Below are 27,308 nucleotides of genomic sequence, written 5' to 3'. Positions count from 1 at the left end.
AATCCCTACTAAATGTAAGCAGAATTCACTCATTATTTGTCTTATGTTCTTAAATATTTACACCTTTGGCTGCTCCATGAAAAAAAGTCTTTTAACATCTTAACCATCAATTTTGCCCTACTGCAGCCCAAAGAGAAGAGTGCTGGAAAGCAGTGGAACCTTACAGGGTCAAATTCTGTAGAAAGGCAATGGAGAAAGAAGACTGAGCTAAAATCTTGGATTTTATACCTGTTCTGCAACAAAAGGTCTGTGTGTGCTCGCCAGTCCAAGGGGGTTGCATCAGAGCCCAGATTCTCGGCCTGAAGGGTGGCATGTGCTGCCCACTGTTTAAGGACCACCCCTTAGCCTTGCTGCCTCAGAAACCTAATTTAGCATTCTAACAGTCCTTTGTAACCCAGGTGCACCTTAGCATTGGGAAACTTATAAAATATGGATGCCCACTACCCTTAGGGATTCTTACTTTCTATGTCTGGGTTGGCATCCCATCAACACTGCAATTTTAGAAGCTCTTCTATGACTGCACTGTGCAGCCAGGAGAAGAACTGATGATGTCCACGCTGAATAGGTCTGCTTTCTAGTAGACCTGAGCTACTCAGATTTATTCCTTCAGAATGCCTTTTTATGGAATTACAATAAGTAGAAGGCTGGGGGTTGGGAGCAGGGGCAGATCTCTACCAGAAGATTTTTGGGGAATGTATAATGGCAGCAGGCTGAGAGGTTTTGGGGTGTCCATGTACACAATTGTGATGGTTTCTCCATCGAAGCTAGAATATTTCAAATCTGTAGGTCAAAGCTTTCTCCCTTCTACAAAGTATTTTGGTTGAACACTGCCAGCAGTAGTAGCCTTTACATCTCACATGTGTGTGTGTGAGTGTGTATTTGTCTAGGGCTGAGTACTACCTCCTTTTTCCTGTGGTAACTTCTTTCTTTACATTTATGAATACATATAGCCTGGTAACTAACATCTTTTGGGGCGTTTCTTTTTTTCCCCTCCTTCTCTGCTCTCCCTCCCTTTCTCCTCTTCCCCTCTCCTTATTTACTTTCTGCCTCAGACCTGGAATTAGCCACTTCTCCAGGAAGCCCTCATATCTTTCAATGGAAAGTAGTATTTGAAGGGCACAATCTGGGCCCCAGGGATACGAATCTTCCTTGAGTTGGCCATCGCTGGGGGCCTTTTTCAGTGGTCAGAGCTGTGAAATTACATATATCAAGAGAGCATGAAGGCAATAGGCATAATAGTAGTTGTGAGTGCATAACGATATTTCCAATTCAAATTCAAGACCACAAAGTTTTCACTTAATCTTTTGTGTATTTCTTCTGTTCCTTCTTTCACACTGAGAATCATTGTTTTCAAATAGAGAGGGAATAACAGAATTGAATAGTCTGTAACTATTTGTTTGCTGTATCCCACAACACACAATCAGTAGTATCAGAATAACAGTAGTATGATTATTATCAAATGTGATCACTGAAAACAGTTGGGAAAAAAAAGTGCTTTTTAATGCACCACTCCTATTCTCCACCACTAAAAAATAATGACAGTTTCATATCAGTGTGGTAGACTGATAATAAGCCTCCCACAGATGCCAATTCCCAATTTCTGGAGCCCATGAATGTTGCCTTGTATAACAGAGACTCTGAAAATGTGATGTAGTTAAGGATTTTGAGATGAGGAGACAAATTATCCTGGATTATCCAAGTGGGTCCTAAATGCAATCACAAGCATCCTCATAAAAGGGAGGAGTGAGATTACAAATGGAAGAGGAGAAGGTGATGTGAGCACAGAGGCAGAGATTGGAGTGATGCCGTCACAAGCCAAGGAAGGCTGGCAGCCACCAGAACCTAGAAGAGGTAAGGATGAATTCTCCACTAAGGCTTCTGGAGGGAGCACAGCCTGCCAAAACCTTGATTTTGGCTCAGTGAAAACCTTGATTTCAGACTTCTGGCTTTCAGCACCCAGAGAGGATAAGTTTCTATTCCTTTAAGCCATCACATTTGTTACAGCAGCTATAGGAAACTGAATCAATCATACAGCCACTACACATTGTGACTCTCCCTTTGAAACTCACTTATATTAGTTCCTTAATAACTATATATTTAATACCACCAATACTTATGGCCGTATCTCTAGCTGTTTTGATCATCTGAAGTTCATTTTCTCATACCTTACGAAGGGCTCATGGAAACGATATTCCCTGAGTTTCTGCATGTTGGTAACATTTTGCCTGTGCCCTTTATATATGAAAATCAAAATTGTTGGATATGAAATCCTTGGTTCACATTTTCTTTCTTTTTTATCTTAAATGTTACTCCTTCTTCTGGCATGAAGCCTTATAAGTCTGATGATTATCTAATTTTCTTTCCCTTATCATTTACATCCTTTTGTGTGTGTGTGTAGATACTCAACTGATTTTTTTTCTTTAAAGTCGAGTAAGCTTACTAGAGTATAACTTGGTATAATGGTTCAGTTCATGCATCAATTTGGCCAGGTTTTAGCATCCAGCCATTTGGTCAAGCAAGCACAGGCTTGACTGTTACTGTGAGAATATTTCCTGGATTTAAATCATCAGTCATCTGACTGCATCTGTGGTTGATTAGATCTACAGTCAGGAGACTGTCTTCAGCAGCGAGAGAAATCCCATCCAATCAGTCAAAAGCCTTTAAGGGCAAACTGACTTTTCAGCAGTCAGAAAGAAGAATCACTGCTTCTGCCAGCCAGCTTTTCCTGGGGAACTTATTGAAACCTTCATCAGGGTTCCCAGCTTGTGGCCTGCCCTAAGGAATTTGGACTTGCCAAACTCCTTGGTCTTGTGAGCCAATTTCTATAAAAGATCTCATCATATTTACATTACATATGTATCTTCTGTAGGTTCTGTTATCCAGAAGCGCCCAAACCAGTACACTTGACATTGGCTGTTTTAAGTCAGTATTACCAGGTACACAATATGTTCTCTCAATATGAGTTTCAAATCTATTTCTTTTCAGGAATATTTTCACAAACAGTTGTTTTTAGAATCCAGTTCCCTTGCTTTGGTTTTATTCTCCAGGGCCCCCTGCTACCCATATGTTGGCTCTTCTTTGCCTATCTTCAGCATTTGTCACTGTCTTCATTTCTCTTATTTAAAACATTTTCCTATTTTTTTTATGTATTTCTTTTCAGGCATTTGTTAGGTTTTGTTTTTCTTATACCACTTCTGGATTAGTTTTCATTTCTAAAACGATTTGTTTTACTTCTGATTTTTTTCTTGAGTTCTGACATGTAATTTCTGAATTTTCCTAATTCTCATAATCCTTTCATGTTTTGCATAATTTAAATTTTTAGCTTTTTGAAATATTATATATATGTGTATATATATACAATACAATTATATACACACACACACACACACACATATATATATACACAATTATAGATATATATATATATATCTTTTTGGCTTTTCATCGTCTCCATAGGTGATACTTCTCTGTTAAATTTTTATGCAAACTTAGTTTTCCTGAATTTTTAGAAGGAGGTTTGGTTCGGTGGCTTTTCTAACTTCATAGAGCTCCCTCTTCAGTTTTCATTTGGAGCTAAAAAAATATGGCAGCTCTATTTCCCTTCCCACTTCTGTCTTTCCTGTCTCTGCTGTTCCTCTCCTGCTCAGTTTCTATGCCTCTCAGCGTGGGGTCCTGTCCTAGTGAGCCAGTTCTGAGACCTCACAGGAGCTGGGGGCTCCTGCCCTTCAGACCTCACTGGGGGCCCCCTGTACACCCCGTTTCCTTTGCAGCTGTGCTCTTCAGTGAACACCTCCTGGCACTTCGGGGGCTGTCTTCTCAGATTCATCATGTCCTACCATTTCAGTTTTCTTCTGCATAAACACCAGTCACAGCCTCCTCTTGTGGCTGTTGGTGATTTGTCCCCATCCACTTGTATCTGGCGATTTGCCAGGATATCCTGTCAGCAAATTTTGTTCAATATTGTCAGTGAGTTTTTAATTCTGCTCTTTAGTTGCTCTATCGATTGTTATGAAGGGACTGCAGAAGAGTCAATAATTTTCCTGCCACCAGGGCTGCTCTTCCTAGAATCCAGGATATCATCTTTTTATTTTTTCTACAATGGAGTAAAATTGCTGACTGAGACTCTGAAAGATTTTTTTTCATGAAACTGTAAATGAAGTAAGTATTTGAGAACATAAGATAAGTAATGAATAAATTCTGCTTACATTTAGTTGACATTTCAGCGACATATTGGTGAACAGCTAAGGGAAGAAAGAGATCCCAAGTTCTCCCTTTCCACACCTCAGAGAGGGTACTTTTCACAGCTACAGACATGCCACCACTGTGCAGTCTGGCTGTGCCTGGCTGTATGGTCTGGCTGTGCCTGGCTGTCTGTGCAGTCTGGCTGTGTCTGACTGTGCCTGGCTGTCTGTGCAGTATGGCTGTACCTGACTGTCTGTGCAGTCTGGCTGTGCCTGGCTGTCTGTGCAGTCTGGCTGTGTCTGGCTGTGCCTGCCTGTCTGTGCAGTCTGGCTGTGTCTGACTGTGCCTGGCTGTCTGTGCAGTCTGGCTGTGTCTGGCTGTACCTGACTGTCTGTGCAGTCTGGCTGTGCCTGGCTGTCTGTGCAGTCTAGCTGTGTCTGGCTGTGCCTAGCTGTCTGTGCAGTCTGGCTGTCTGTATGGTTTGGCTGTGCCTGGCTGTCTGTGCCTGGCTGTCTGTGCGATCTGGCTATCTGGCTGTGCTGTCTACCCTAACGATCTGCCAACATTAAGTCTGTGGGCATTAAGTGACAGGGATGTGACTTCACTGGGGGAAGGGGGATGGCCTGCAGAATATGTGGGAAAAATAAGATAGAGAAGCACAGAGTGTTCAAGTTGAAATGGACCTTAAAGGTCGTCTAAGAATTAGTGCTAAATCAGCTGGTATTTTACAGATCAGGGGACTGAAGCAGAAAGAAATTAAAATGACTTGTTCAAGGCTATTACCTAAAGTGTAGGACAGGCTTTGAAACCAGTTCAGAACTCTTCCATGCTAGGTACAAGTCTCTCCGACCCTACGCTCCCTGCTGAGTAAAGAGTAAACAAACTATTACAAAGCAGAAAAAGGGTAAAGACTTGGTTGGAATTGCATGTGTGTGTACGTGGGTATAAAATGACTGGAAATGCATATAGCATATCCAACGCATCAACGTTTCTCCCTTAGAAGAGAGAAGTCAGCAGGCTCAAGTGCATGCTTCAGACATATTTTTAATGAAAAAAAAAAAAACAATTTCCAGCTATTGCTATTGCTGGAAAGAGGAACTAAAGAACCAATTAAAGGCATCACTGTCATGAGGCACCTGACGGCCACAGGACTCAAAGGATGTCAATACTCACTTTTTTCAAGCCAAACCCTTGCTAGATTCCATCCAACCCTAACATGGGCTTACTGAGGAGCTACTACCAGTGCCAGCGCAGCAAAAGATACAAGGTGAAAAGCCAACCATGCCTGATAGAGTCTGTGCTAAAACAAGTACACAAAAATCATTAAGATTTTAAGCCAAATGCTGCGACAGGAATTTAAGGAAAACAAATGCACATATGGTTGTGAGGATGGAGGAGAAACTAGCATTTGATGGGCTAAGCCTTATAAGAAGAGTAGAAAGTTACATTTATCCTAAGGCCTGCAAGTACAAAGGCAGCTTCAGGCACAGGCTAGGTCACCTTCAACAGAAGAAAAAATAAAAGGGCCCCAGAAGTAAGACCCACACCATAAGATCTCTCATCATCTCGCCAAGGGAATTATTGATAGTGGAAAGTCACTAAGCATCACTTTCTCACCACAAAACTGCTTCATTATATTATTAAATATAATCAACACAATTCAGAGGATAACTGGGCCAGGCAGGCGAAGCAGAATTGTTACACTGGGTAAGAGCTACACTGAGGTTCCCACTCCTGGAAGAGACACCAGATAGATGTGGTGAGAAGGAAGCAGTGCACACTCTATGACGCTAACTTCATTCATTCACCTGTTCATTCAGGATCAACGGTGTACCTACAATGTGTCAGATTCTGTGTTATGTTCTGGGAATTCAAAATGAGCGGGACACAGTGTTCAAGGACCTCACAGGCCAGCGGGAAGCAATGGGGTGGGGGGAGGTATAACAGACTGAAATAACTGCAATACACTGCAATACAGTCAGGAAGGGATTAACGGAAAGGCTACGGGTACAAAGGAAGTTGCTTTCTAACTTTGCCAACAGGTATATCCCAAACGATCTAATTTGCTTCAGACACCCGTAATGGATTTGTCAGGGACTTGTAGAATCCTGGCCTGAAGTTTTCATATTTTAACAACTTCCACTTTCAAGAGGTTGGGAGGGAAGAAGGGTGGGGGACTTCCTAGTTCTAGCCTGCCACCACTGTGAGCTACTGACAGTCTGTGCATTTACAGACACCAGCTTCCCACTCAGCTCTTTTCCCTTTGCACAGACGGCTCACATGAACACAGTTTCGGTCTCATCATTTTAAACTGCTAAATTGCAACAGCCTTATATTATGCCTGCTGAACTGTGAGATATTAATATAAGATATAAAGACTGCTCTAAAATGACAGGAACTCAGAAGAGGGCATTAGGCCATCAAATCAGGACATTAGGACATCAGTGCAGCTGTGCGCCCTACTCACAAAGAGCACCTGGGGGGAGGGGGAGAGGGGAAGGGGAGGGGGGGAGAGGGGGAGAGAGGAGAGACGACTATCCTGAGAACACAAGTAAAGTAACCCTAGAGTCTTGTCACTTATCTAAAAGTCTGCCTTTTACCTTCTTTACATATGCATGTGTCTCTCCAAACCAAAGGAGCAAGCCTCACAGTTTTTGGCAACGCCTAAATGGAACCCAGGCCCTGGCTGCAGCCACCACCTTCATTTGCCTTCACTACAGGAAGGGCTTCCTAAATGGCCTCTCCACGTCTATTATCGCCCCCTCCAATCCACACTGCACAGAGCTGGGACGGCGATTTTTTTTTAATCTCAAAAATCATTTCCTGCCCCCATGAGACACCTTCCAAAACCAAAGCCTAAACCACTAAGAGCAGCTGTCTCTCAAAATCGTCCTGGGTCCAGGGAAAATTGTAAATGGCCAGCTCTAGACCCTCAGCAGCATCCCAAGAGTACATTCTACAGACTCTACAGAAGCAAGCTCAGTAGAACATCTGTGCATGAAAAGCAAGGTCTCATTCCAGCACTAACTCTTGGTCTGATTTTGTCCCAGAACTGGATCCCAGTTCCTGGACAAGGCACTTAATCTGCCTGTGGCTCACAGAAGCCACAGCTATAAAACTGGGGATTTCAGCATTTATCTTGCAGCACTGTTAGGAGGATTAAATCAGAAAGTTGACGAACTCCTAGCAGAATGCCCAGCACGTAAAATGTGTTCAGTACATAATACTATCATTACGTCTGTCTTTCTCCATGTGTAAATCTCCTTCCCCCAAGGTTGGTGTCCTTCAGGCACCGTCTTGCCTCATCTCTCCATGGCATTCAACACCAAACACTGTGCCCTAACTGCAGCAGCATAATAAATACCTCCTACATGACTGCATTCATTTCTGCACCTGCATTAAGGAACACTCCTCAGGAAAGAGGGGTCAGACTCATAAAGGGCCATCTGGAGAAAAACACCTAAGGAAAATATCAAAGGCTTGTGGGAGGAAAGTGACTAAGTCAAAGTCCACCACGAGGGGAGACCTGCCCCCCCAAACCACCTTTGCCCGGCTCGAGTGCTCTACCCAAGTGATTCTCAAATGTCACTGCCCATTAGAATTACTCGGGGAGCATTCAAAAACCCCAATTCAGGGAGCTTCCACTTACAGAAGGATGGAGTAGACGTACTATTGCCTATTCATCTCGCTAGGAATAACCAAACACACTGGATATTTTATATACATATGACTTTGAAAGGTGGAGAGAAGAAGGGAGACCAGCCAGGGACCTTAGCATCCAAGGAATGACATGGTAGTGAGCTCCTTGGATTTTCTTCTTTGCCTCATATATCCTAGACTGGAGAAGCTGGCAACCAAGAAACACCAATAGACACAGACAAAAAAAAAAAAATCCCAAGGAAAGCTAAAGGATCAGGAAAGGGGCAGCCTAGCATGGCAGAAAACTTCTAGATGGAAACAACTATGGCCCCACTCCCATGCAAGGGAACCTAGGCTTCCACTGTCACCAGGGTGTAAGGAGATATCCCGCCCCCACCGGTGTCAGAGAAGGCGAGGGGAGAGTCAAGACGTTCACCGCGGCGCAGAGGGAATGAGACCATGTGGGAAGCAGTAGCACAGCGCCCCTGCCCCTTCCAGCCAGGCTGATGCCAGCTGAGGCCTGGTGGGGACCTGGTGGGGACCTGGTGGGGGCCTGGTGGGGACCTGGACTTGCAGCCCCACCTGGCAGAAACGAGGCAGTATCCCCATTCCACACTGGCACTGTGGCAGAGGAGTTCTGCTGAAATAGAAAACACAAATAAACTCCAGCATCTCATCATATCCCAAAATGTCCAGGTTTCAATCGAGACCACTCATGATACCAAGAACCAGGATGAGCTTGACTTGAGCGAGAAAGATAATCAACAGATGCACCCACCAGGATGACAGGGAGGTTGGAATGATCTGACCCGGATTTTAAACCAGGCACCATAAAAATGCTTCAATGAGCAACTATGAATATAACTTTGAAAAGAAATGGAAAATCTCAGCAAGGAGAAAGGTTCCCAATACCTAGGAAGGATCCCAATACTAACTAAAATCAAGATCTCTGGGGGAACCCAGACAGGAGGTTTGTTTCTTTTTGACTCCCCAGAGAATCCAGTGAGCAGCCACGTTTGAGAACTTCTGCTCAAACCCCGTGCTCTCAGACTGAAGTGTCCACTGGTATCATCTGGAAAACTTCAAGACACAGAGACCCAGGCCCTATGCTATTGCAACAAGCCTGCCCTCTGTTTTCACTTTTGGTTTGTTTTTTCGCAGGTGATTCTGATACACACCTAAGTTTCAGAACAGCTGCTCTAACTAACCAAGGAATTTACAGGTGATTTTCCTCATCTGAGGAAACTGCAAAACCCCTGACCCAAAGAAGGAAGGAGGGGCATTTAAGTGACCTTGATGAAAGAGGTCAAGTTTTAATCATACTCTGGATTCGGCTGCCCAGAATATGTAAAGCGTTTAACCTAGGCTGACAAATTTAAGGAAAAAAAATCCACCCACATTGAGAAGCTAATCTGAAAATGTGGTAACACTACAGGGTATGTGTGTTTATGGGAAAGAGCAAGGCAGCAAGAGAACAAGTCATCCGTCACTTGACCCGCAGGTACATTAATCTTCCTCTTGACAGAAGAAGAAAATGCTTCCACGAGCGCCTCTTTCCATCCAAAAGACCAGTGGGAAGAGTGTATACTCTAGATAGGAAAAAGAACACAACAGGAGGAGCTTTTCCATCTTGGGTCATGGGTTGAGATTTGCAACCCAAAAAGCAACCTCTCCTTAGCTGGAAGTCTTTCAGCATTTACACACCTCCCGGAGGGACCCTGGAGGCACTGAGAAAAGAGAACCAGTCCTTGGAAACTGATCTGGGAAAGGCAAGGGAGAGGGCGAGGAAGAAGACAGGACGTGGGAGACACGCAGCAGGAGGAGAATGCCAACCCCCATCGTCAGACAGGAAGTGCGAGGGCAACAGCCCAGCAAAGAATAACTCCCTCCAGAAAGAAGGGCCTTCCAAAGCTCCTCTCCTGCCCACTCCCCAGCTCTTCCACTTACTCATCAGTGCCCCATTTCTGTATGCTGACACCTTCTACTTGGCTCACCAGGGTGTCTTTTCCATGGCCCACTGCCCACTGACAAACAGCAGCAGCCTAGGTTCAATGCCCACCTGGTCACAGGCAACAAACCCTTTGGTCAGGGTTTGGGAAGGACTAAGACCACCACTTTCAACAGGCCATGTGCCCATTCAATCCAACCTAGGAAGATGTGCCTCAGTTACCTCATCTGCAAAAGGGGACAACAGCACCCACTCTCCTGGGGCCACTGTAAAGATTAAATTAATGTATTCAAAGTGCTTAGACCAATGCCTAGAAATGGTGAGTGCTTGATTAACTACTGATATTTTGAGAGAGGCATATAACAGGACAGCTAACAATGGATGCTCCAAGCCAGATTCCCTGGGTCTGACTCCAGTATCTGTTCATTACTAACTGTGGACTGTGAGCAAGTTACCCTGTCTCTTTATGCCTCAGCTTCCACATCTGTAAAACGAGGATAAGTATAGTACTTTAACTCACATGGTTATTGGGAGAATTGATCATTTCAGAGAAAGAGCCTGGCCCAGTGCCTGGAACTTAGTAGGTACTTCTTAAATAATAGTGAAAATGATATTAGTTTTCTATGAATGGCCAGCACCAAGGCAGGTACAGAGATATGTCCCCTGGGTCCTTGAGCAGCTTGTAGCCCAGATAGGGAAACAAGGCGTGCATACATGGAAGTAGCAAGAAGGAGCAGCATGAGACACGGAAGAGGTAATAATGCTGCAAGCTTGTAAACAGTACTTCTCTCCAATGGGCTCACGCTTCACCTCCCCTTTTCTCCCTCTCCAGCCTCTCAGCCCTCCCCACACTCACTCTAAGGCCAAAAGAATCCAGAATGTTCTGAATTCAGGGTGCACTGGGTGGCAGGTTCCCCCTTCTTAGCCACCCCCGTAATTCCACAAACCCCTTGCTAGAGAGACCCAAGTCTCATTCAACACACAAAGCTGCTCATTTAAACAAGCCCCCCTGGAAAGCACTGAGGCTTCAAGAATAAACGCGCGTAGGATTTCTCCCTCACACTCTGCCGTGAGGGGCAGCTGCTGCGGTCCTGTGGGTGGGGGCAGTGCTGAAGGGACAGTAGCCCGAGGTGTCTTCTTCTCCTTGAGGTTCTCCTCATTTTTGCTTGAAGAAGAATTTGGCTTCTTTGGATGCAGCACTCACTTCCTTAAGTCACCCTGACTTCTTCTCCAGCAGAATGAAACACCTGGGTGATTCTGACCTTTTCTTTGCCTTTAGGTTTCTCTAGCTCTTCTGCTGTGACCAACAGTGTACTTGAACGCGTCTCTTCAGTCTCTTCTCCTGTCTTAACTTGTGTGCTTGGAGCCACTTTAGACTTTGGTCCTACATCATCGATGAAGGCAGCTCAGAGTTCATCGTCTTTCTTTTTTTTTTTTTCCTTGCCTCCTCTGACCCAATGCCCTTCTCTTACTCTGCAACTGTGTCTTCCTCCCCGCTGCTCCTTCCTCCAGCCTCGGATCCTCCTCTTCCTCCTCTTCTAATGAGAGGCACCTTGCTTTCTCTTCCTGGTTGAAATGCTCTGAGACTTTCCTTTTTTCCCTTTGGTTTTCTGTGTCTGCTTTTCACTGCCCACTTCATCTTCCTTCACGGATTCATTCACATCATCTTCACTACATGCTCCGCCCAGGTGGAGTACAATCCTGCAGGGTCAGGGGATGCACAACCTTCACCACAATCATTCTTATCATTTCCCCAAAGAAACCCTGCATCAGCAAGGCCCTTCCCAACCGAGATGGTGGCGTGAGACGCTTAAGGGCTCTGTTCCCTCACGAAAGCTCTGAACTCAACCAACAAGAGCTGGCAGAAATGTCATTCTAAAAACTCCAGGAAGTAATTAAATGACTGCAGGAACAGGGCGAGTGCTGAATCAAGAAAAGGACCACTCGAAAGCAGCAGAATCTCATACCACTCAGGCGGGCCCCTTTCCCCACCCCCCTCACCGGCCCAACTCCATGGGCCCACTGCCGATTCCCGCCTACTGCCGATTCCCGGTTCCCGGACCCGGAGGGAGCAGAGAACACTCCTCAGGCACACACTGGGCATGTCTGTCTGGCCCAGTCTGTCCAGTGGTGGCCTGAGAGACTCACTGTCCCAGAATTGACCCCACCTATAAAAAACAGCTACCCAGCTCTCCTACAAAATGCTGTGGGAAATAGTTTAAGTCATGCCCTCTGGGGTAAGGGATTGCCAGCTGTACGACTTAACAGCGCAGTGCTGGTGACATTAGGAAACGGTTTCTTGGGGAAGAGGAGACATTTGGAACCCTGTAAATTATAAATTCCTAGGGTCACACATGCAAGCCTGTGACAAGATGCTCAAGCAGAAAGGAGGCCCTCATGCTTTGGCCTAGAGCTATTCTCTAAACTCATTGTACGGGTGAGCCCTGAAGGAGAGCACTGGTGCACGTCAATCTGCAAAGACTGGAAAAGGTGTGTTGTTTGTTTTGTTAGCTCCTGGCATTCCAGGAAAGCTCTGTCATAACACCAGCTGGATACAAGCTTAAGGAACAGACGCCTTGGAGTCTAAATTCCAGCGATTACACATTGCAAATATCAAAATGTCCAGGTTTCAATGAAAGGTTACAAAACATTTTAAAAAATAAACAGAAGGTGACAGTCCAGGCAAAGGAGAAAACTGAAGCATTAGAACCTGTCAATGAGGAGGACCAGATCTGGGACACACTAGACAAAGACTTCTTAAAAATTGTTCTAAATATGCTCAAAGAGCTAAAGGAAAACATGAACAAAAAACTAAAGGAAATCAGGGAAATGATAGGTGAACACAAAGAGAATAGCAATAGAGATCATGGAAATTACGAAAAGGAACCAAACAGAGCTGAAGACCACAGGGACAGAAATGAAAATTTCCCCAGCAACAGCACACTGGAGCTGACAGAACAAACAATGAGAGAATAAGAAGAATATTGAAATTAATCAGTCTGAGGAGCAGAGAAGGGAAAAAAGGAAAAAAGTGAACAGAGCCTGAGGAACCTGTATGGCAAAACTGTCTTTCTAAAAGGAAGGAGGGCGAGCCACGGTGGCTGAGCAGGCAGTGTTCTCGCCTGCCATGCCAGGGACCCGGGTTCGAGTACCAGTGCCTGCCCATGCAAAAAAAAAAAAAGATAAAAGGAATGAGATTTGGATTTTCACTCTTTTTTTCCTTGAAGTAATGAAAATGTTCTAAAATTGATGCAGTGACGCATGCACAACTATGTGATTATCCTGCAAAGCACTGATCGTACATTTTGGATGATTATATGTTATCTGACTATATCTCAATAAAATTGCATTTAAAAATGAAAAAAAAGTATAAATGAGGGCAAACACCATCCTCAATTCTCATGGATGGGCCATGAGGGTATAAAACTCACAACTCTTCTTGAAATGCTGCAGAAAATCAATTTGGTTACACATACGGGGCGGGGGAATAGAAGGCACCGTTCCAACAGTCTGGGCACCGAACTTGCTGGAAGTGCCATCTTAAATAACTTTTAAAGCACCGTTGCTCACACGCTTAAAAGGAAACATGATGCCGTATATAAAATTTGCAAAGGGAAATGTAAGCATCACAAGATATTAATGAATCCCATGATGCAAGATTCCTTCTGCTTAGATTACCTCTACTTAAAGAAATATTTAGCCAAGAAATTCAGAGAAAGACAAGCGAGGATGGACAGCATACCATATGTAACAAGATTCTGCAATTTTTAATCCTAACAAGGATTAAAAGACTGGAACAAATGTGTTAGTGGAATGCAGCAGAACCTAATTAACCCCTTCTTATTCCTTCGACGGAAGATGACAGCTATTTTAAACCCATGAAGTAAGCATACTGTCAAATTTGCAACTTTAGGAGTCAGAGCAATGCTAGATTTTTTCAGCCGGCGTGTCCAGTAAAGATAATACACTACCAGGCCTCTGACTTACAAAGGAACAATATTTGGTTGGTCTGTACATTAAAATTACACACAGATGAAAGTTCAATTGCCATCTGCAGGACTCACTGGCAACAACAAAAGGTACTGTGCTAGGCATTTACATGTACCACTCATTTAATCCTCTCGTTAGCCCTTCGAGGTGTGTGATATTTGTATACCCTTTTATAGTCGAGGACACTAGAGGAGAGATGTTAAGTAACATGCACAAGGTCACAGAGCAAACGAGGGACAGAGCCAGGATTAAAACCCAAACACGGTTTGGATCCCAAGTCCATGCTATGCTATGCCACCAACCAAATTCATGTTATAAAAAACTAGAAAACAGCAAATTCAAGAAAACAGACAATGAATCTGACCCAAAAAAAAAAAAGGGGGGGGGGTACCAATTCATTAATGAGAACACAGCAGGCTAAAAAAATATGTTTTTCATAGTAAATAACAATGACCTATTCTTTAAATTGGCCATATGTTCAGTACACAGATTCTAAATTCATTACTCTGGATGGCAGTGGATTCCGCCACTGGAATTTCATTTAGAGGAGGGGAAAGCACTCACTCAGCACTTGCTTTGGAAGAAATGGTAAGTGGCACTACTCTGGGAGGAGGGGATAACAGAGAGAGGCCACATCGGGGGAGTCTCTCAGGTTGCTGACAACCAAGCACGGCAGGCTGAAGGCAAGAGCAGTTGGGAGGCAACTGGGGCCAGCTGGGGCTTCTCCCTCCCATGCCTGAGTGGCCCAGGAGGACCCCCAAGCAGTCCTTGCAGACAGCATCTCAGAAACTACATTCATTCATTCATTCAAACTACATTTCCTGCTGCTCTCAGCATCACAGAAGGAAGGCACAAGAGGCAGAGAAACATGGACGCTATGACCAGGTGGAGGTGAGAATCAGTCAGGGGCAAGCGACGCTAATCCAGAGAAAGGTGGTCATTACCTTCAAACTAGCGGGTGAGGTCACAGCCACTTCACTGAGTGACATCTGATCTGGGCCTGAGAGATGGGTGGGAGACCTAAGAGAGTGGTTAAGGAACGGTGAGTCCTCCAGTTGGGTTGGCGCACAGGGTGATTAAAGGGAACTGTTCATAAACAGAGCCCAGAGAATTGTGGGTTTAATACAGAAGGCTTAGAAACTTTGAATCTTTTTGAGTGGGAGGATGACAATCTATCTTTCAGAAAAATAAACAGAAGTTTACAGGCTGAAGGGGATCAGAGAAAACTGAAGGGCTGGAGGTATCAGAAGTTACTGATGCAGGTGAGAGGTAGTTAGTCCAGGTGCCAGCCTGGGGTGAGAAGAAATGAAGAGCCAGGGCACGTGGATGGATGTCGCTGAGAAAACTCAAGAAGACTCGGCCACTGACTTGATATGAAGGGGAGAAGACAAGAGGCTGGCCACAATGGGTTCCAGGAAAGAGCCAATGAATAAGCTGTGAAAGGGAAGGATTCAAGCAAGACTCCAAAGTAGCAAGTCTGGGTGCCTGAGAGGATGGTGGGTTCATTAACAGAAGTCTGAGGTCTGGAGTTTGTTGAGTGATGAGGTCAGTAACACACTGGGATAGAAACAAGGTGGGAAATAAAGATCTGGGGTGTGGGTTAAAGGTAGAGGTCCAGGAGTCATAAGAGAAGAGGTGGGAATGGGTGGAATCCAAAAGAAAGGGAGTAGAGCACTCACAGGAGAAGGCAAAGGAAGAAGGAGCAGCTGGCAAAGACGAAAGGAGGAATGGTCAGACCATGGCTGGCTGAGAGCTGGCTGAGAGCAGACGGACAGGCCAAAGGAGGCACTGCCGGAAGTTAGGGCTGCTCGGGAAGAAAGAGCGAAATGGATGAGGGCAGAAGGGGCTGACAGCAGTCATCAGGGCAGAAGCCAGGAGACATGGGCCAGGCACTGAATGATGACCGAGAAACGACAGGACAGCCACTCTCCCCTGAGGCTTGGCTGAGAGCGGAAGAGAAAGACATCAGACGTCAATCAATCAATCAAAGAGGCAGAGAGAAGAGGTTTTGAATACTGGGAAGTCTGTAGCTTATACTTGGGCCAAGAGGAGCGAGTCAATAAAGAGGAAGATATAATGATGCAAACGAGGGGAGGGGAGAAAAGAGAATAATTAAGAGAACAAAGGGCGGAGCAATGATATAAAAGAGGGAAAAAGAAAAAATAAACTTTTGTGCTTCAAAGGCCACTAACAAGAAATTGAAAAGACAATCCACAGAATGGGAGAAAATATTTGCAAATCATATATCCAATAAGGGACTTGAAGTCAGAGTATCAAAAGAACACTTCCAAAAAGAGAATCGAATTTTAAAATGCCCAAAGGAGCTGGAGAGACATTGCTTCAAAGAAGATATATAAATGGCCAATAAACACATGAAAAAGATACTCAGCATCACTAGTCACAAAGGAAAGGCAAATAAAAACCACAACGAACTACCACTTTACACCCACTAGGATGATTATCATCAAAAGTCAGAAAATAACAAGGGTTGGTGAGGAAAGGGAGAAATTGGGAACCCTCCCACACTGCGGGTAGGAATGTAACATGGTGCAGCTGCTTTGAAAAACATTCTGGCACTTTCTCAAACTAGAGTTCCCATATGACCCAGCAATTCCACTCCCACTTACTTGGGTAGGTATCCATCTACTCAAAAAACTGGAAACACACTTCCACACAAAAACTTGTACGTGGAAGTCCACAACAGCCGTACTCACAAAAGCCCAAAGCTGGTAACAACCCAAACACCCATCAACCGACGGATGGTTAAACAAAATGTAGCATATACACACAATAAAAATAATGCAAAAAATGTTTGCATCATTCTATCATCTTCTTTATTGACTCACTCCTCTTGGCCTAAGTATAAATACTGATAGAGGCTACAACATAGATGAACCTTGAAAACATTATCTGAGTGAAAGAAGCCAGTGGCAAAAGACTACACATTATATGATTCCATTTATATAAAATGTCCAAAATAGGCAAAACTAGGGAGACAGAAGGTGGATTTATGGTTGCTTAGGGCTGAGGGGGAACTAAGGGGTGGGAGGTGGTAGCTATAGAGTACAGAGTTTCTTTTTGAGGGGAGGAAAATGTTCTAAAATTGACAGTGATGGATACACATACCTATGAATATACTAAAAACAGTGAGCTGTATACTTGAAATGGATGGACTGTGTGGAATGCGAATTATATATCAATAAAAAGAAAGAAAGGAAAGAGGGGAGGGAGGGGAGGGGAGGGAGGGAGGGAGAGAGAAAGTAAAAGAGAGAAGAGGGGAGGGAGGGGAGGGGAGGGAGGGAGGGAGAGAGAAAGTAGAGAAGAGGGGAGGGAGGGGAGGGGAGGGAGGGAGGGAGGGAGGAAGGAAGGAAGGGGGATGCTTCTTTTTCCAGAAACAGGAAGGAAGAAGAAAGTGGAAGAAACCAAGTTTGCAGTGGAGGACAGGGAAGTAGAAGGGAAGTAAAGGGAGCTGGACGGGGCCCAAGCTGCCCCAGGGAGGAGGACAAAGACAGCAAGTTACTGAGCCATGAGCAGACTTAAGGCAAGCGAAAGGGTGAGAAAGAAGGTCAAAGAGCACTTTGAAAGGTTAAGATCTTGGAAGTAGCAGTATTTTAAGTAAACAATAATAACTAAGGAGTCTGCTTAGAGTCCTGGATAAAGGTGCACAGCAAAGGTTTTCATTACATGTGGCTGCAGGATCCTGACCACTAAAAAGAACTGGGACATTCTGGACAAAGGAGACACAAGTGAATCAAGAAAGTTATAAAATCATGAAATGTATGGCTAACGCAGACATAGACTTGTCCATCAAATCCCAAAATGCCAGCTGTGGAGGATCTTCCTGGGGCACCCAGAAGCAAGATGAGGGCAAATAAAAAGAGGTCTCATTTCAAAGAGCAGGCGGGGTGTCTATGGGACTTACTGCCCCAAAAGAAGTGGTCTGGACAGAAGATGATAATGGATTCCAAAAGCATCTGGACAAATATGTAAGAAGGTAATAAATCTCCTCTTTAATGATGACATCAAGCCCTTCATCTGAACTACTACTGGCCTAGAATTCTAGAAGACCGGACCCTTGGTGGCTGCGGGGGACGGGGATGGGAGACGGAAGGGGGAGTGGGGGGGTAGGGGAACGGCACCCAGGATACAATGGAGATGGTTCTGAGAGCTCTTTACCGTGCATCGCAGGCTGAGCTGAGTCACCAGACACCCTGTTTACCATGACCCAATATACCCAGCATCCTAATCTGAAGGTGCCTAAATGAGACAAGGCCTGTATTCTCATTCCTAAACGCTCTCCAGCGGGAGAAGGTCTGCTCCTCCCTCCTTTCCTCCTTCCCTAAGGCCAAAGCTGTTCCAGTGTGTTTAACCTCCTAACAGTGTGTCCAGGAGGTGCCCAGAGGCAGCCTGCTGTGTGGGGTTACTGGAATCTCCAAGATCCACATCATGGAAACCATCAAGCCGAGTGAAGCCATTCAGCAAGGAAGGAAATTTGGCCTGAGAATTCAGTTCTGATCTGACCAACACCTCCCAAACCACGAAATCACTCGGCCATATGACTATTTTTAACCGCGTTCGGATTTTCTACAACTGGTACTCTCTTCTATTTGCCAAATAATTTGTTACTGCCAGCTACATACACACCCGATGCTAGAGCAGGGACACACAGAAGGCCCCCGGGAAACGTTCGCCATCATCAGGAGAAAGAAGGTACAATACGCCGAGAGAGAACACAGGACTTCGTGGTGGACTCATCCGCAGAGGACTTCAGCAATCTCTCTCATGCCACGTGCTCTCCTGCAGTGTGATCTTCACAGTCCCCCTCTAGAGGTGGAGTCTATCTCTCCCCCCCTTGGAAAAGCTGTCCAATGACCTGTTGTGACCAACAGAAGGCAGCAGCTGTGAGGACCCTGTGTAACTTCGGAGGTCAGGACTCAAAAGACCTGCAGCTTCCACCTTCACTGTGTGAGACACTCCCTCTTGAAGGCCAGCCATCAAATACCAAGTGACCACCCCGAGGCCACAAGGCTGGGAGGAAATGCAAGCTGGCCAGAGGAGAGAACAGCCACAGGGAGGGGCACCAAGGCAACGACCACGTGAAGGACGCCTTCTGGGGCCTTCCAGCCCAGCCCAGCCCAGCCCAAGGCAGCCAAGTCAATGACCGTGGCCACCAGCACCCCACCGGAGCAAGAGAAGGGCAGTCCAGTCAAGCCCTGCCTGAATTCCTCTCCACAGAACCATGAGCAAGTAAAACAGTTGTTGTTTTAAGCCACTGAGTTTTGAGTTAGTTTGTTACACAGCAACAGATAAGCGTAATTATTTAAATTATAAATAATCAGCCTGGTCCTGGCAATATCCAGCCATGTGACCTCAGATCGGTGTCTTCCCCCATTCAGGACCTCAAATTCCTCTCCTGTAATCTGAGAGGGCTGTAGGAGTAAACTAAAGGACTTTCCATTTCTGACAGTCCATATGATACATGCAGATATGCATGAACAGGCCTGGCAATGAGCACTAAGAATACAAGGGGAGCAGCACCTAACTTGGGATCAGGTAAGAGTCAGAGGAAGGGAAAGAATCACAGACCAAAGGCCCTGAAACACTGCATGACACATACTAAGTGCACAATAAATCCCAGCTAGACTCCTTGTTATCTGACACTTATCAGCTCATGGCTCTGGACAAATTAATCTCTCTGATCCCCAACTCTTTCACCCGAAAAAAAGGAGATAACGCCAATGTTTCTACTTCTACAGGAGAAAACGTTTCGGCATGCGAAAGAAGTCTCATGCAAATCATAAATCACCTACAAACGTGAGACATAAATATATTATTCTTATTATCCTTTGCACCATTATCATTAGAAGCCCTGCTGCCTCATTTTTTCTCCTTATTAAGCAAGTAGAGACACTCAGCTGATGGTAGCGGTCACTGGGGAGGAAAGGCAGGTACTGAGAGATCGAAGTGTAACCAGCACTTTCTCGCCAGCACTCCCCACCCCCACCCCCAGTACCTCCCAGGAGCCAGGTGAAGGCAGGAAGCAGTTCACCCTCGTGAGCCACTCCCAGGCCAACGTGAAATCTGGCAACAGCCCAGCAGTACAGGCTTGAATAAGTAGCTACATCAGAGTCCTAGGAGCCAGCAACCTGAGGGTGCCCCACCGTGAGCTGTGAATCAAACCACTACCCAGCACGGTGGCAGTGCTCCACACACATTTATTAAATGAATAAGCACTGCATTTTAGGAGTCTGAAGTCAAAGTTCCTGGGACTTGAAACCTGGCATTGCCATAGACAGCTGTGTGCACTAAGGCAGGCAATAATCTCCATAAACCCATATCCTCATTTATAAAACAAACACAAGGAGACCCGCCTCGGAGATAGTAAATGAGGTACCACAGGTGAAATTCATCTAGGAGTCTGCTTGATGATTACGCACAGGTGTTTGTGTGTTTACATGTATAGAACCCAGAGGCCGTTCAGTCCTGATCCTAACCTTTCAATCTTAGCAGAAACCTGAAAATGTGTGGCATACATTCAACGGGTCACTCCATTCACCCAGTGTTGATTATGAAAAACTGCTAGTTCTCGGAAGAGAAAGATCTGGGCTCACTTTCCAAGGGCATTCGACAAGGAGGCGATTTAATATATTTGCATTTTACAGCCTGCGCTTTTCCAAAACAAGGGAAAGAGTGTGATATGGATTTAACCCTAAAGTCCCAGTGATTGCACAGCCCATTGGCGTACTCTGCTGGGATGTGGAAACCAGTCAGAGAAGGTGCTTGTCAGATGGTGTGCAGAGAACAGAAAAGCATTTGCTTCCACCTCTATTCATCCGCCACGCGGATGACACGGTGTTCGGATATACTGATGTCCAACACGGATTACCAAGAGCTAGAAGTTAAGACTCAGGTCCTCAAGGACAGACTTTCCCCAAGGAAGCCTTGCCACCTCCCTTCTGCCGTTTCTTCTCTACCTCATCATTCTCAGACCAGAATCCTTGGTCTTAGATCTGCACTGGGAACAGAGCTTGGAGCAAATGTGGTCCCTCTCCTCTTATCAAACACCACTGCCTGTGAATCCTGGGAAGTCACTGTAGGAATTATAGCGTGCAACTCCCAGGCATTCGCTTAGAGAAGAAACTGCACACCTGGTGCTAGGAAAGGAAGGGTAAGATTGAGCAAGGTGGAGGCCAGCCCCAAGCCCAGTATTTATCAAAGTCTGGTCCCAATCACCTCCACTGAATCACCTGGGATGCTTGTTAAAGGCACACACTACTCAGCTGCCCCCAGATCCCACCAAATTAGAATTGGGCGATAGAAGGAATGTGAATTTTCAATATCCTCTCCTAACACACTTCTGTACCCTCAGCTGGGACCTTGCAGAGAACTTGTGAATAAATAAGAAAGCTTAAAAACACTTTAAATTGGATCTCCCTTCTTATTCTCATTCTTGCAAAACAGAGCACTGGTGAACCAAACAAGGCAAGAGCCGATTTCCCAGTACATATATAAATATCTCCAAGAAAGCTAAATCATGACCCTGATGAAAACTCCTACCTTAAAATTTAAAAATAAGCTCACCAAATCAACAGGACTGGACAAAAATCAACCCAAACATCCCATCTTAGGCTGACCAGATCTATCCAGAGAAGCAAGATAACATCTCAGCTGCAGCCCCATTCTGATGCCAACTATATCCAGTAATTGAGCTCTGAATTCCATGGCCGTGTCTAATGTCTGGGGGGGAGGGGTCTTTACGCTCTAGTCAATACGGTTGGGGAGAGGTTATTCGGAGGGAAAAAAGTAAGATTCACCAATCCATGCACGTCTTTGAGAAGAAAAAAACTTTTACAATAACTGACACCTTCAGGTACATATCAGGCACTGGAAAAATGTTTCTTGAATTGAAGGAAATAGAGAGACACCTGATGGAATAATCTCTGCATGAGATACTAACACCCTGCATCTACATAGTGGTGAAAGAGAAAAAGGGAAGGGTAAAACTGACTGCACGCCAAAACTACAAAGTTTTAAAACCAGCAAGACCCAATATTTTAAAAGGAGCAGTTTTTAAAGATTATCAGTGGCAGGCACACAGGAGTTGCTGAGTTCCTGATGTTTATGTAATGGGGTTTCAAGAGGCATGAAGGAAGAGCAGAAACACTGCCAGGGAGGAGCCCTCTCCCACAGGAAGCCCACCTGGAATTCTGCCAGGAGGGACATCACATATTCACCTGATGGGCCAGTTCAGAGCCCCATACCCCTATCCCGCCCCAAAGATGAACCTGGGGCTTTGGCCTGAGCACTGAAAATTCCAGTTATCCTTCCTAAATTCTTCAACAGTAGTTCTCTGTTAGCAGCTGAAACTTAAACATCAAGCCACAAAACCAACAAATGGGCAGCACTTCCCCCACACTTGCAAAGGAGTCCTGATAAATCAAGCATTTAGGAAGTGACTGACATCTGGACCCTACCTAGACTCTAGAGAAGCACCCCTGAACTTGGAAGAGGAAAAAAGGCTTTTCCTCAATCAGGAAGCGGGCTCCATTCCTGAAAGCACCTCTCCCACGGGAGCCCAGCAGGTAAATAACAGCAGAGTTTCCCTATCCTCAAGGACCAGAGTACAGGTTGTGCTCACCCGCCCGAAGGATCGGGAAGTAATTCAATCCAATCCTTTGGCGGGTAAGAAAGGGGGAGTCTGCAGGTAGGAGGAAGAGGGCGAAGCACTACCGCTCAAACTTTAGTTGCTCCTTAGCAGTTCTAGGCAGGAGTCCGTGGAATTATGCTGAGGAGGGGTGTCACCCACCCTAACAGAAAAGCCCCCTAACCAGCTCAGTCCTCTAGCTGTCTCCAGGATGGCTGTGCATCAGATCCACTCAGACAAGCCCCTCGCGGGCAATACCCTGCCCGTGCCCCCCTCACCTTGGCCTCAAAGCAGATGCCGTGCTGGAAGGCGTCCTCGTTGTGCAGGGGGATCCGCAGGTCGTGTCCATCGTCCACAAGGTTGTACTTGGTTTTGCTGGGCATGGTGACCCGAGGTGGACCCGCTCCTCCAGAGGCAGCGGCGGCTGCAGGAAGAGGCTGGGGAGACCCCGGGGAAGGGAAGCGGGAGCCGGGCGCGCAGCGCGCGCAACGGGCTCGGGCTAGGACGCGGGGCGAGGGGCGTCCCGGCGGCGAGGTGGCCGCTGAAGCTGGGACCCCGGGCGGCGCCGAGGGCCAAGCGCGGGCGGGAGGCGCGGATGCGGGCGACGCGAGCCGCACTGTGGCCGCGCAATTCCGGCCGGCGAGGAGAGAGGCGGCGGAGGCGGCGACCGGAGCGGGCGGCGCGGCGCCCCGGCCGGGGGAGGGGAGCGGCGGACGCGAGGCCGCAGCCCGAGGCGGGACGAGGCGCGGAGCCGACCCCGGAGCGATGGTGCGGGCAGCCCGATCCGGGAAGAAAAGGTGGCGGCGGCGGCGGCCGAGCTGGGCGCCTGTCACGGAGACGCCGGATCAGCCGCCAGCGAGCAACTCCTCCTGCGGGGCGGGCCCGGGCCGGCTCCTCCCGCGGGTGCAGAGGCCCCGCCCGCTGCCGGGTCCGCCCCCCGCGCCGCCGGCGCCGCCCGCCGAGCAGGTGAAAGTCCTGGGAGCGCAGGGCTGGGCCCGACCCGGGGAACTCCGCCCCGGCCCCAGAAAGCTGGGAGCTTACGACCGCAAGCTCGGTGCAGCGTCTGAGCCGGAGCTGCTGATAGAAGCAACAGCATCGCCTTTGATTTTTGTTTGGTTTTGTTTTGTTTTGGGGGGAGAAGGTGTTTACGTTCTGTTTTACCGAGATGGCCCAAGCCCCGCCCCAAATGTCCCAAATCTGAACTTCATTAATTCTGAGAGTCCCCTCCCTTGGTTAATCAAGATTGAATACAAGTAGAGGAATAGGGCAGGCACTTTTTGTTCCTTTCAGTGATAGTGTGTAGTGGCGGAGGGGGGAGGTAATGCTTTTTGTGATGGTGATAATACTTTAAAGCCGTCAGTCTTATGAAAATGGGATAAGCAGAAAGGAGAACTAACGACAATAATACATCCTCCTCTACAATTTATCATAGGTTAAATAATTTGTACTGAGGAGCTGCATCACTTAGCTTTTTATAAATACAGGATATGAAAGTCTAATCAGACATGTTTGACTCTTTGAATGTCACAGTGGTTTTAATATGCATCATAAATGCACTCTCTAAAACCTGGCACAGTTACACTCAACAATTTAAAGGCAGTACCTTAAGTAACTACTTCATTTGTATCTCATATTCTATCTAGAATGTAAAATGTTCTCTGATTCCAAAGGGACTTTTCTATATTAACTTGGGTCCCACTGGACTGCTGATATTTACCAGAATTTCGTGTCTAACTCTATAACACATTGTTTGTAGACCAAACATAAGAAGAAAAAAAAAAAGCTGGCATCCCAAATGCATTTCATAGAAAGGAAAGTAGTTAGTATTTGAACCCAAATCAATTCTATGTGGAGAGGTGTTTCCACCATGCCTGGATCTCCATGGAAGACTTCTAATTACAAATGAGATGCACCTCAAATTCAGGGTCCATGTTTTATGTTGCTAAATTATATTCATCCCATTTCAATTAGATGAAATGTTCCTAAAAAGAGAGGCTTGTTCTCTATTTTGGCCTCTACCTATTATCATACCCATGCCACACGGTATTAAGATACCTTTCTTCCAGCAACAATAGGCATCCAAAGGAATTTCCATTTTTTAGCTGAGGTTTCGATCTTATTTTTGTACCTTTAAATGTAATACACTTCACCCACAATATTTCCAAATCTATAAAAACAAATGCTTTTTATCTTAAAATGATTGACAGTGCATGTATCACTTCCCATACCTTTCCATATTTTAAACGTTTAAACGTTTTAAACGTTTCATAATAAAATTTTCATCTGAAATAGATTTAATAAAAATACAAATTGCTAAATCATGAGATACCTCCTATGTTAATTTTATTGAAACTCGATTTTAATATAAATTATATATTTTTTAAAAACACTAAACCACAGAACTTCAGAGCTGGAAGTTATATCAGAGATATCTAATCTCACCCCCTCATTTAAAGACAAAGAGATTTAAGTAACTTGCTATCACTATGGCCATGAGTCAATCAGAAGTTTGGGTTATGACTTAGAACAGATGTGAAAATTTGCAGTAAATGTGGCACCAATAATCCAGGAAGGATCTCTCCCATACTCCCGACGCAGTAATCTTTCCATTACACAATGATGGGATATAAATGGATTAACAGCAAATTTTTTTGAGCACATATTTGAAATTGAGAAAATTAATTTGCTTTTGGTGAGAAATATCAGCTTTGCCATGCTAACCACTGCATGTGCATAGTCCCACTTAATCTCTCCCACAACCATGAGTCGGATACCATTTTACAAGTGAGGAAACTGAGGCTCAGAGAGGGAAATAATTTGTGTAGGTCATAAAGCAGTAAGACCTAGGAAACCTTCCTTGAGTATAGCCAACAGAGAAGAGGATGTCAACTTTTTGAGATACATAGACAGGGGAAAAAAACCACAAATCTTCATACAAATAATAATATATTAAACATTAATCACAGATAATGACTTCCTACCATCAGATAACACTTAGCTCCAAAATGCTCAAATTCTTTTTCCATTTTTCTGTGTATCCCTAAGGTGTAAAGAGTTGGGATTCATTACCCCTTTTTATAGGTGGCAATAAAAATATTAAGTGATTTCTCTGAGAAAAAGAAAAGAATTAAAACTCAGGTCTTCCAACTTCTAATTTGGGTATTTTAATTTTCTTTCAGCTTGAATTTTATATTGAGAGCTTTAAAGTTCCCAACAACTAAATGTCTCCATAATGTTAAGGAGGCATTTATTAGAAAATGAGTCAATCAGAAGTTTTGAGTTATGACTTAGAATAGATGTGAAAATTCACAGTAAATGTGGCACCAATAAACCAGGAAAGATCTCTCTCAGTAAAATGAAAAGATTTGAGTCTTCCAGTCCTGTCATTCTCAATGGCTCTCTGTAGATAAGTAACTGTAATGTAAAATTATTTCTTATTTTTCTGCCTATTTTTTAAAATTCTTTATTGTGGTAACATATATTCAATATAACATTTCCCATTTTAACCACTTCTCACTATAGAATTTGAAGGTGATTTGTTGACAATCTTATGCTGCCATCACCAGCCATTACCAAAATTTTCCATCAATTCTGTATCCATTAAGCATTAACTCTCCTTTTCCCAGCCCCACCCCAGCCAGCCAGTCTTTCTGTCTCTATGAATTTGCATATTCTAGTTATTTCATGTAAATGAGATCATACAGTATTTGTCCTTTTGTTTCTGGCTTATTTCGTTCAACATATCAGGGTTCATCCATGTTGTAGTATGTATCAGAACGTCATTCATTTTTTATGGCTTATTGACCAGAGGCTGTTGAATGAATAAATGTTTCACACCTCAAATATTAAGCAGTGCCAAGAAATACAGCTTGCCTCTGGTTTTATTGATGACATAAAAAGAATGCTAAAGATTGGAGAATTTTCTTTAAAAATGATGCTAGTGTAAGAGAAAAGATTATACTACAATTGGATAGACTTTGTGTCTGGAGATGGGCTAATTATTGTAATGAGAATTGAGTTAAAGTCTGAAGACTCCAACATTGTGACCTTGGGCGTCTCTCTCAACTTCATTGTTTATGTTTCCTCATTGGTAAAGAAATAGGAAATGCATCTTAATTTCTTCATGGAGTTGTTTGAGCATATCATGAGATGGAAAGCCCTATAAACAGTAAGGTTTCATAATAGTAGAAGAAATTATTAACATGATTTCCAAAATGGAAACTGGTATTAACTGTGAGAATATCAACAGTTTTATAGCAATCTCTACCACTACTTGTCTGGTTTGGTTTATTGTGATCTTTTACTGCATAAGAAATAAAACAACAATTTGGAATGTTTGTCCCATAGGAAAGGTTATTCTGAAGGTATCACATATTGTAATGCCAGCCTTCATATTTTTTATTAGATCCATCTAATCTCTCCTGCATGGTATAACCATTTTCTGCTTTTCTCATTCAGATTATTCTTGATAATCTTAAAGTTTATAGTTGTATTTCTTGGCACTGCTTAGTATTTGAGGTGTGAAACATTTCTTCATTCAACAGCCTTTGGTCAATAAGCTTTCTGGCCAAAGGCAGTAGAAAACATTAAGTAAGTGTCCCTGCTATGATCATTTCTCAGGGTAGCAGGGGACGTAAGAGAGGTATACATCCTTGGCGAGGCATATACTTAAAAACTGCAGTGGTTATGAGATGACAGAGTGTGATCCAAACGTAGGGGTGAGAGGCAGGGAGGGAAGGAAAGGCCCAAAATCCCTGGGGCTGATTGGTCAGGAAAGTCTTCAAGGGGGTGAGGTTTGAGGTGGCCTTTTAAAAAGGAAAGGATTTGAATAAATAACACAGCAGGAGGAGGCCAGGCAGAAAAACAGGGTCTATAGAGACATTCATCTATAAAGTGTCTTCAGGG

The 27,308-nt window shown here is 44.8% G+C and overlaps 1 protein-coding gene and 1 pseudogene across 3 annotated transcripts in view; both read right to left on the bottom strand.

Moving 5' to 3' along the window:
* Positions 1-22,872, bottom strand: part of NOS1AP (nitric oxide synthase 1 adaptor protein) — a 295,134-nt gene extending 272,262 nt beyond the window's left edge. For all 3 annotated transcript variants that reach the window (XM_077156709.1, XM_077156707.1, XM_077156708.1), the window contains exon 1: positions 22,682-22,872. In XM_077156709.1, the coding sequence (XP_077012824.1) occupies positions 22,682-22,786 (105 nt within the window). In that variant the 5' untranslated portion in view covers positions 22,787-22,872. The remainder of the gene's footprint in view (positions 1-22,681) is intronic.
* LOC143678874 (craniofacial development protein 1 pseudogene) lies at positions 10,668-11,784 on the bottom strand (annotated as a pseudogene).
* Positions 22,873-27,308: the final 4,436 nt, after the last annotated feature.

This window comes from Tamandua tetradactyla, chromosome 4, assembly GCF_023851605.1.
Source record: "Tamandua tetradactyla isolate mTamTet1 chromosome 4, mTamTet1.pri, whole genome shotgun sequence".
Taxonomy (NCBI): Eukaryota; Metazoa; Chordata; class Mammalia; order Pilosa; family Myrmecophagidae; genus Tamandua; species Tamandua tetradactyla.
The sequence above is the reverse complement of the archived record's forward strand: the minus strand, read 5'-3'. Positions and strand labels throughout refer to the sequence as shown.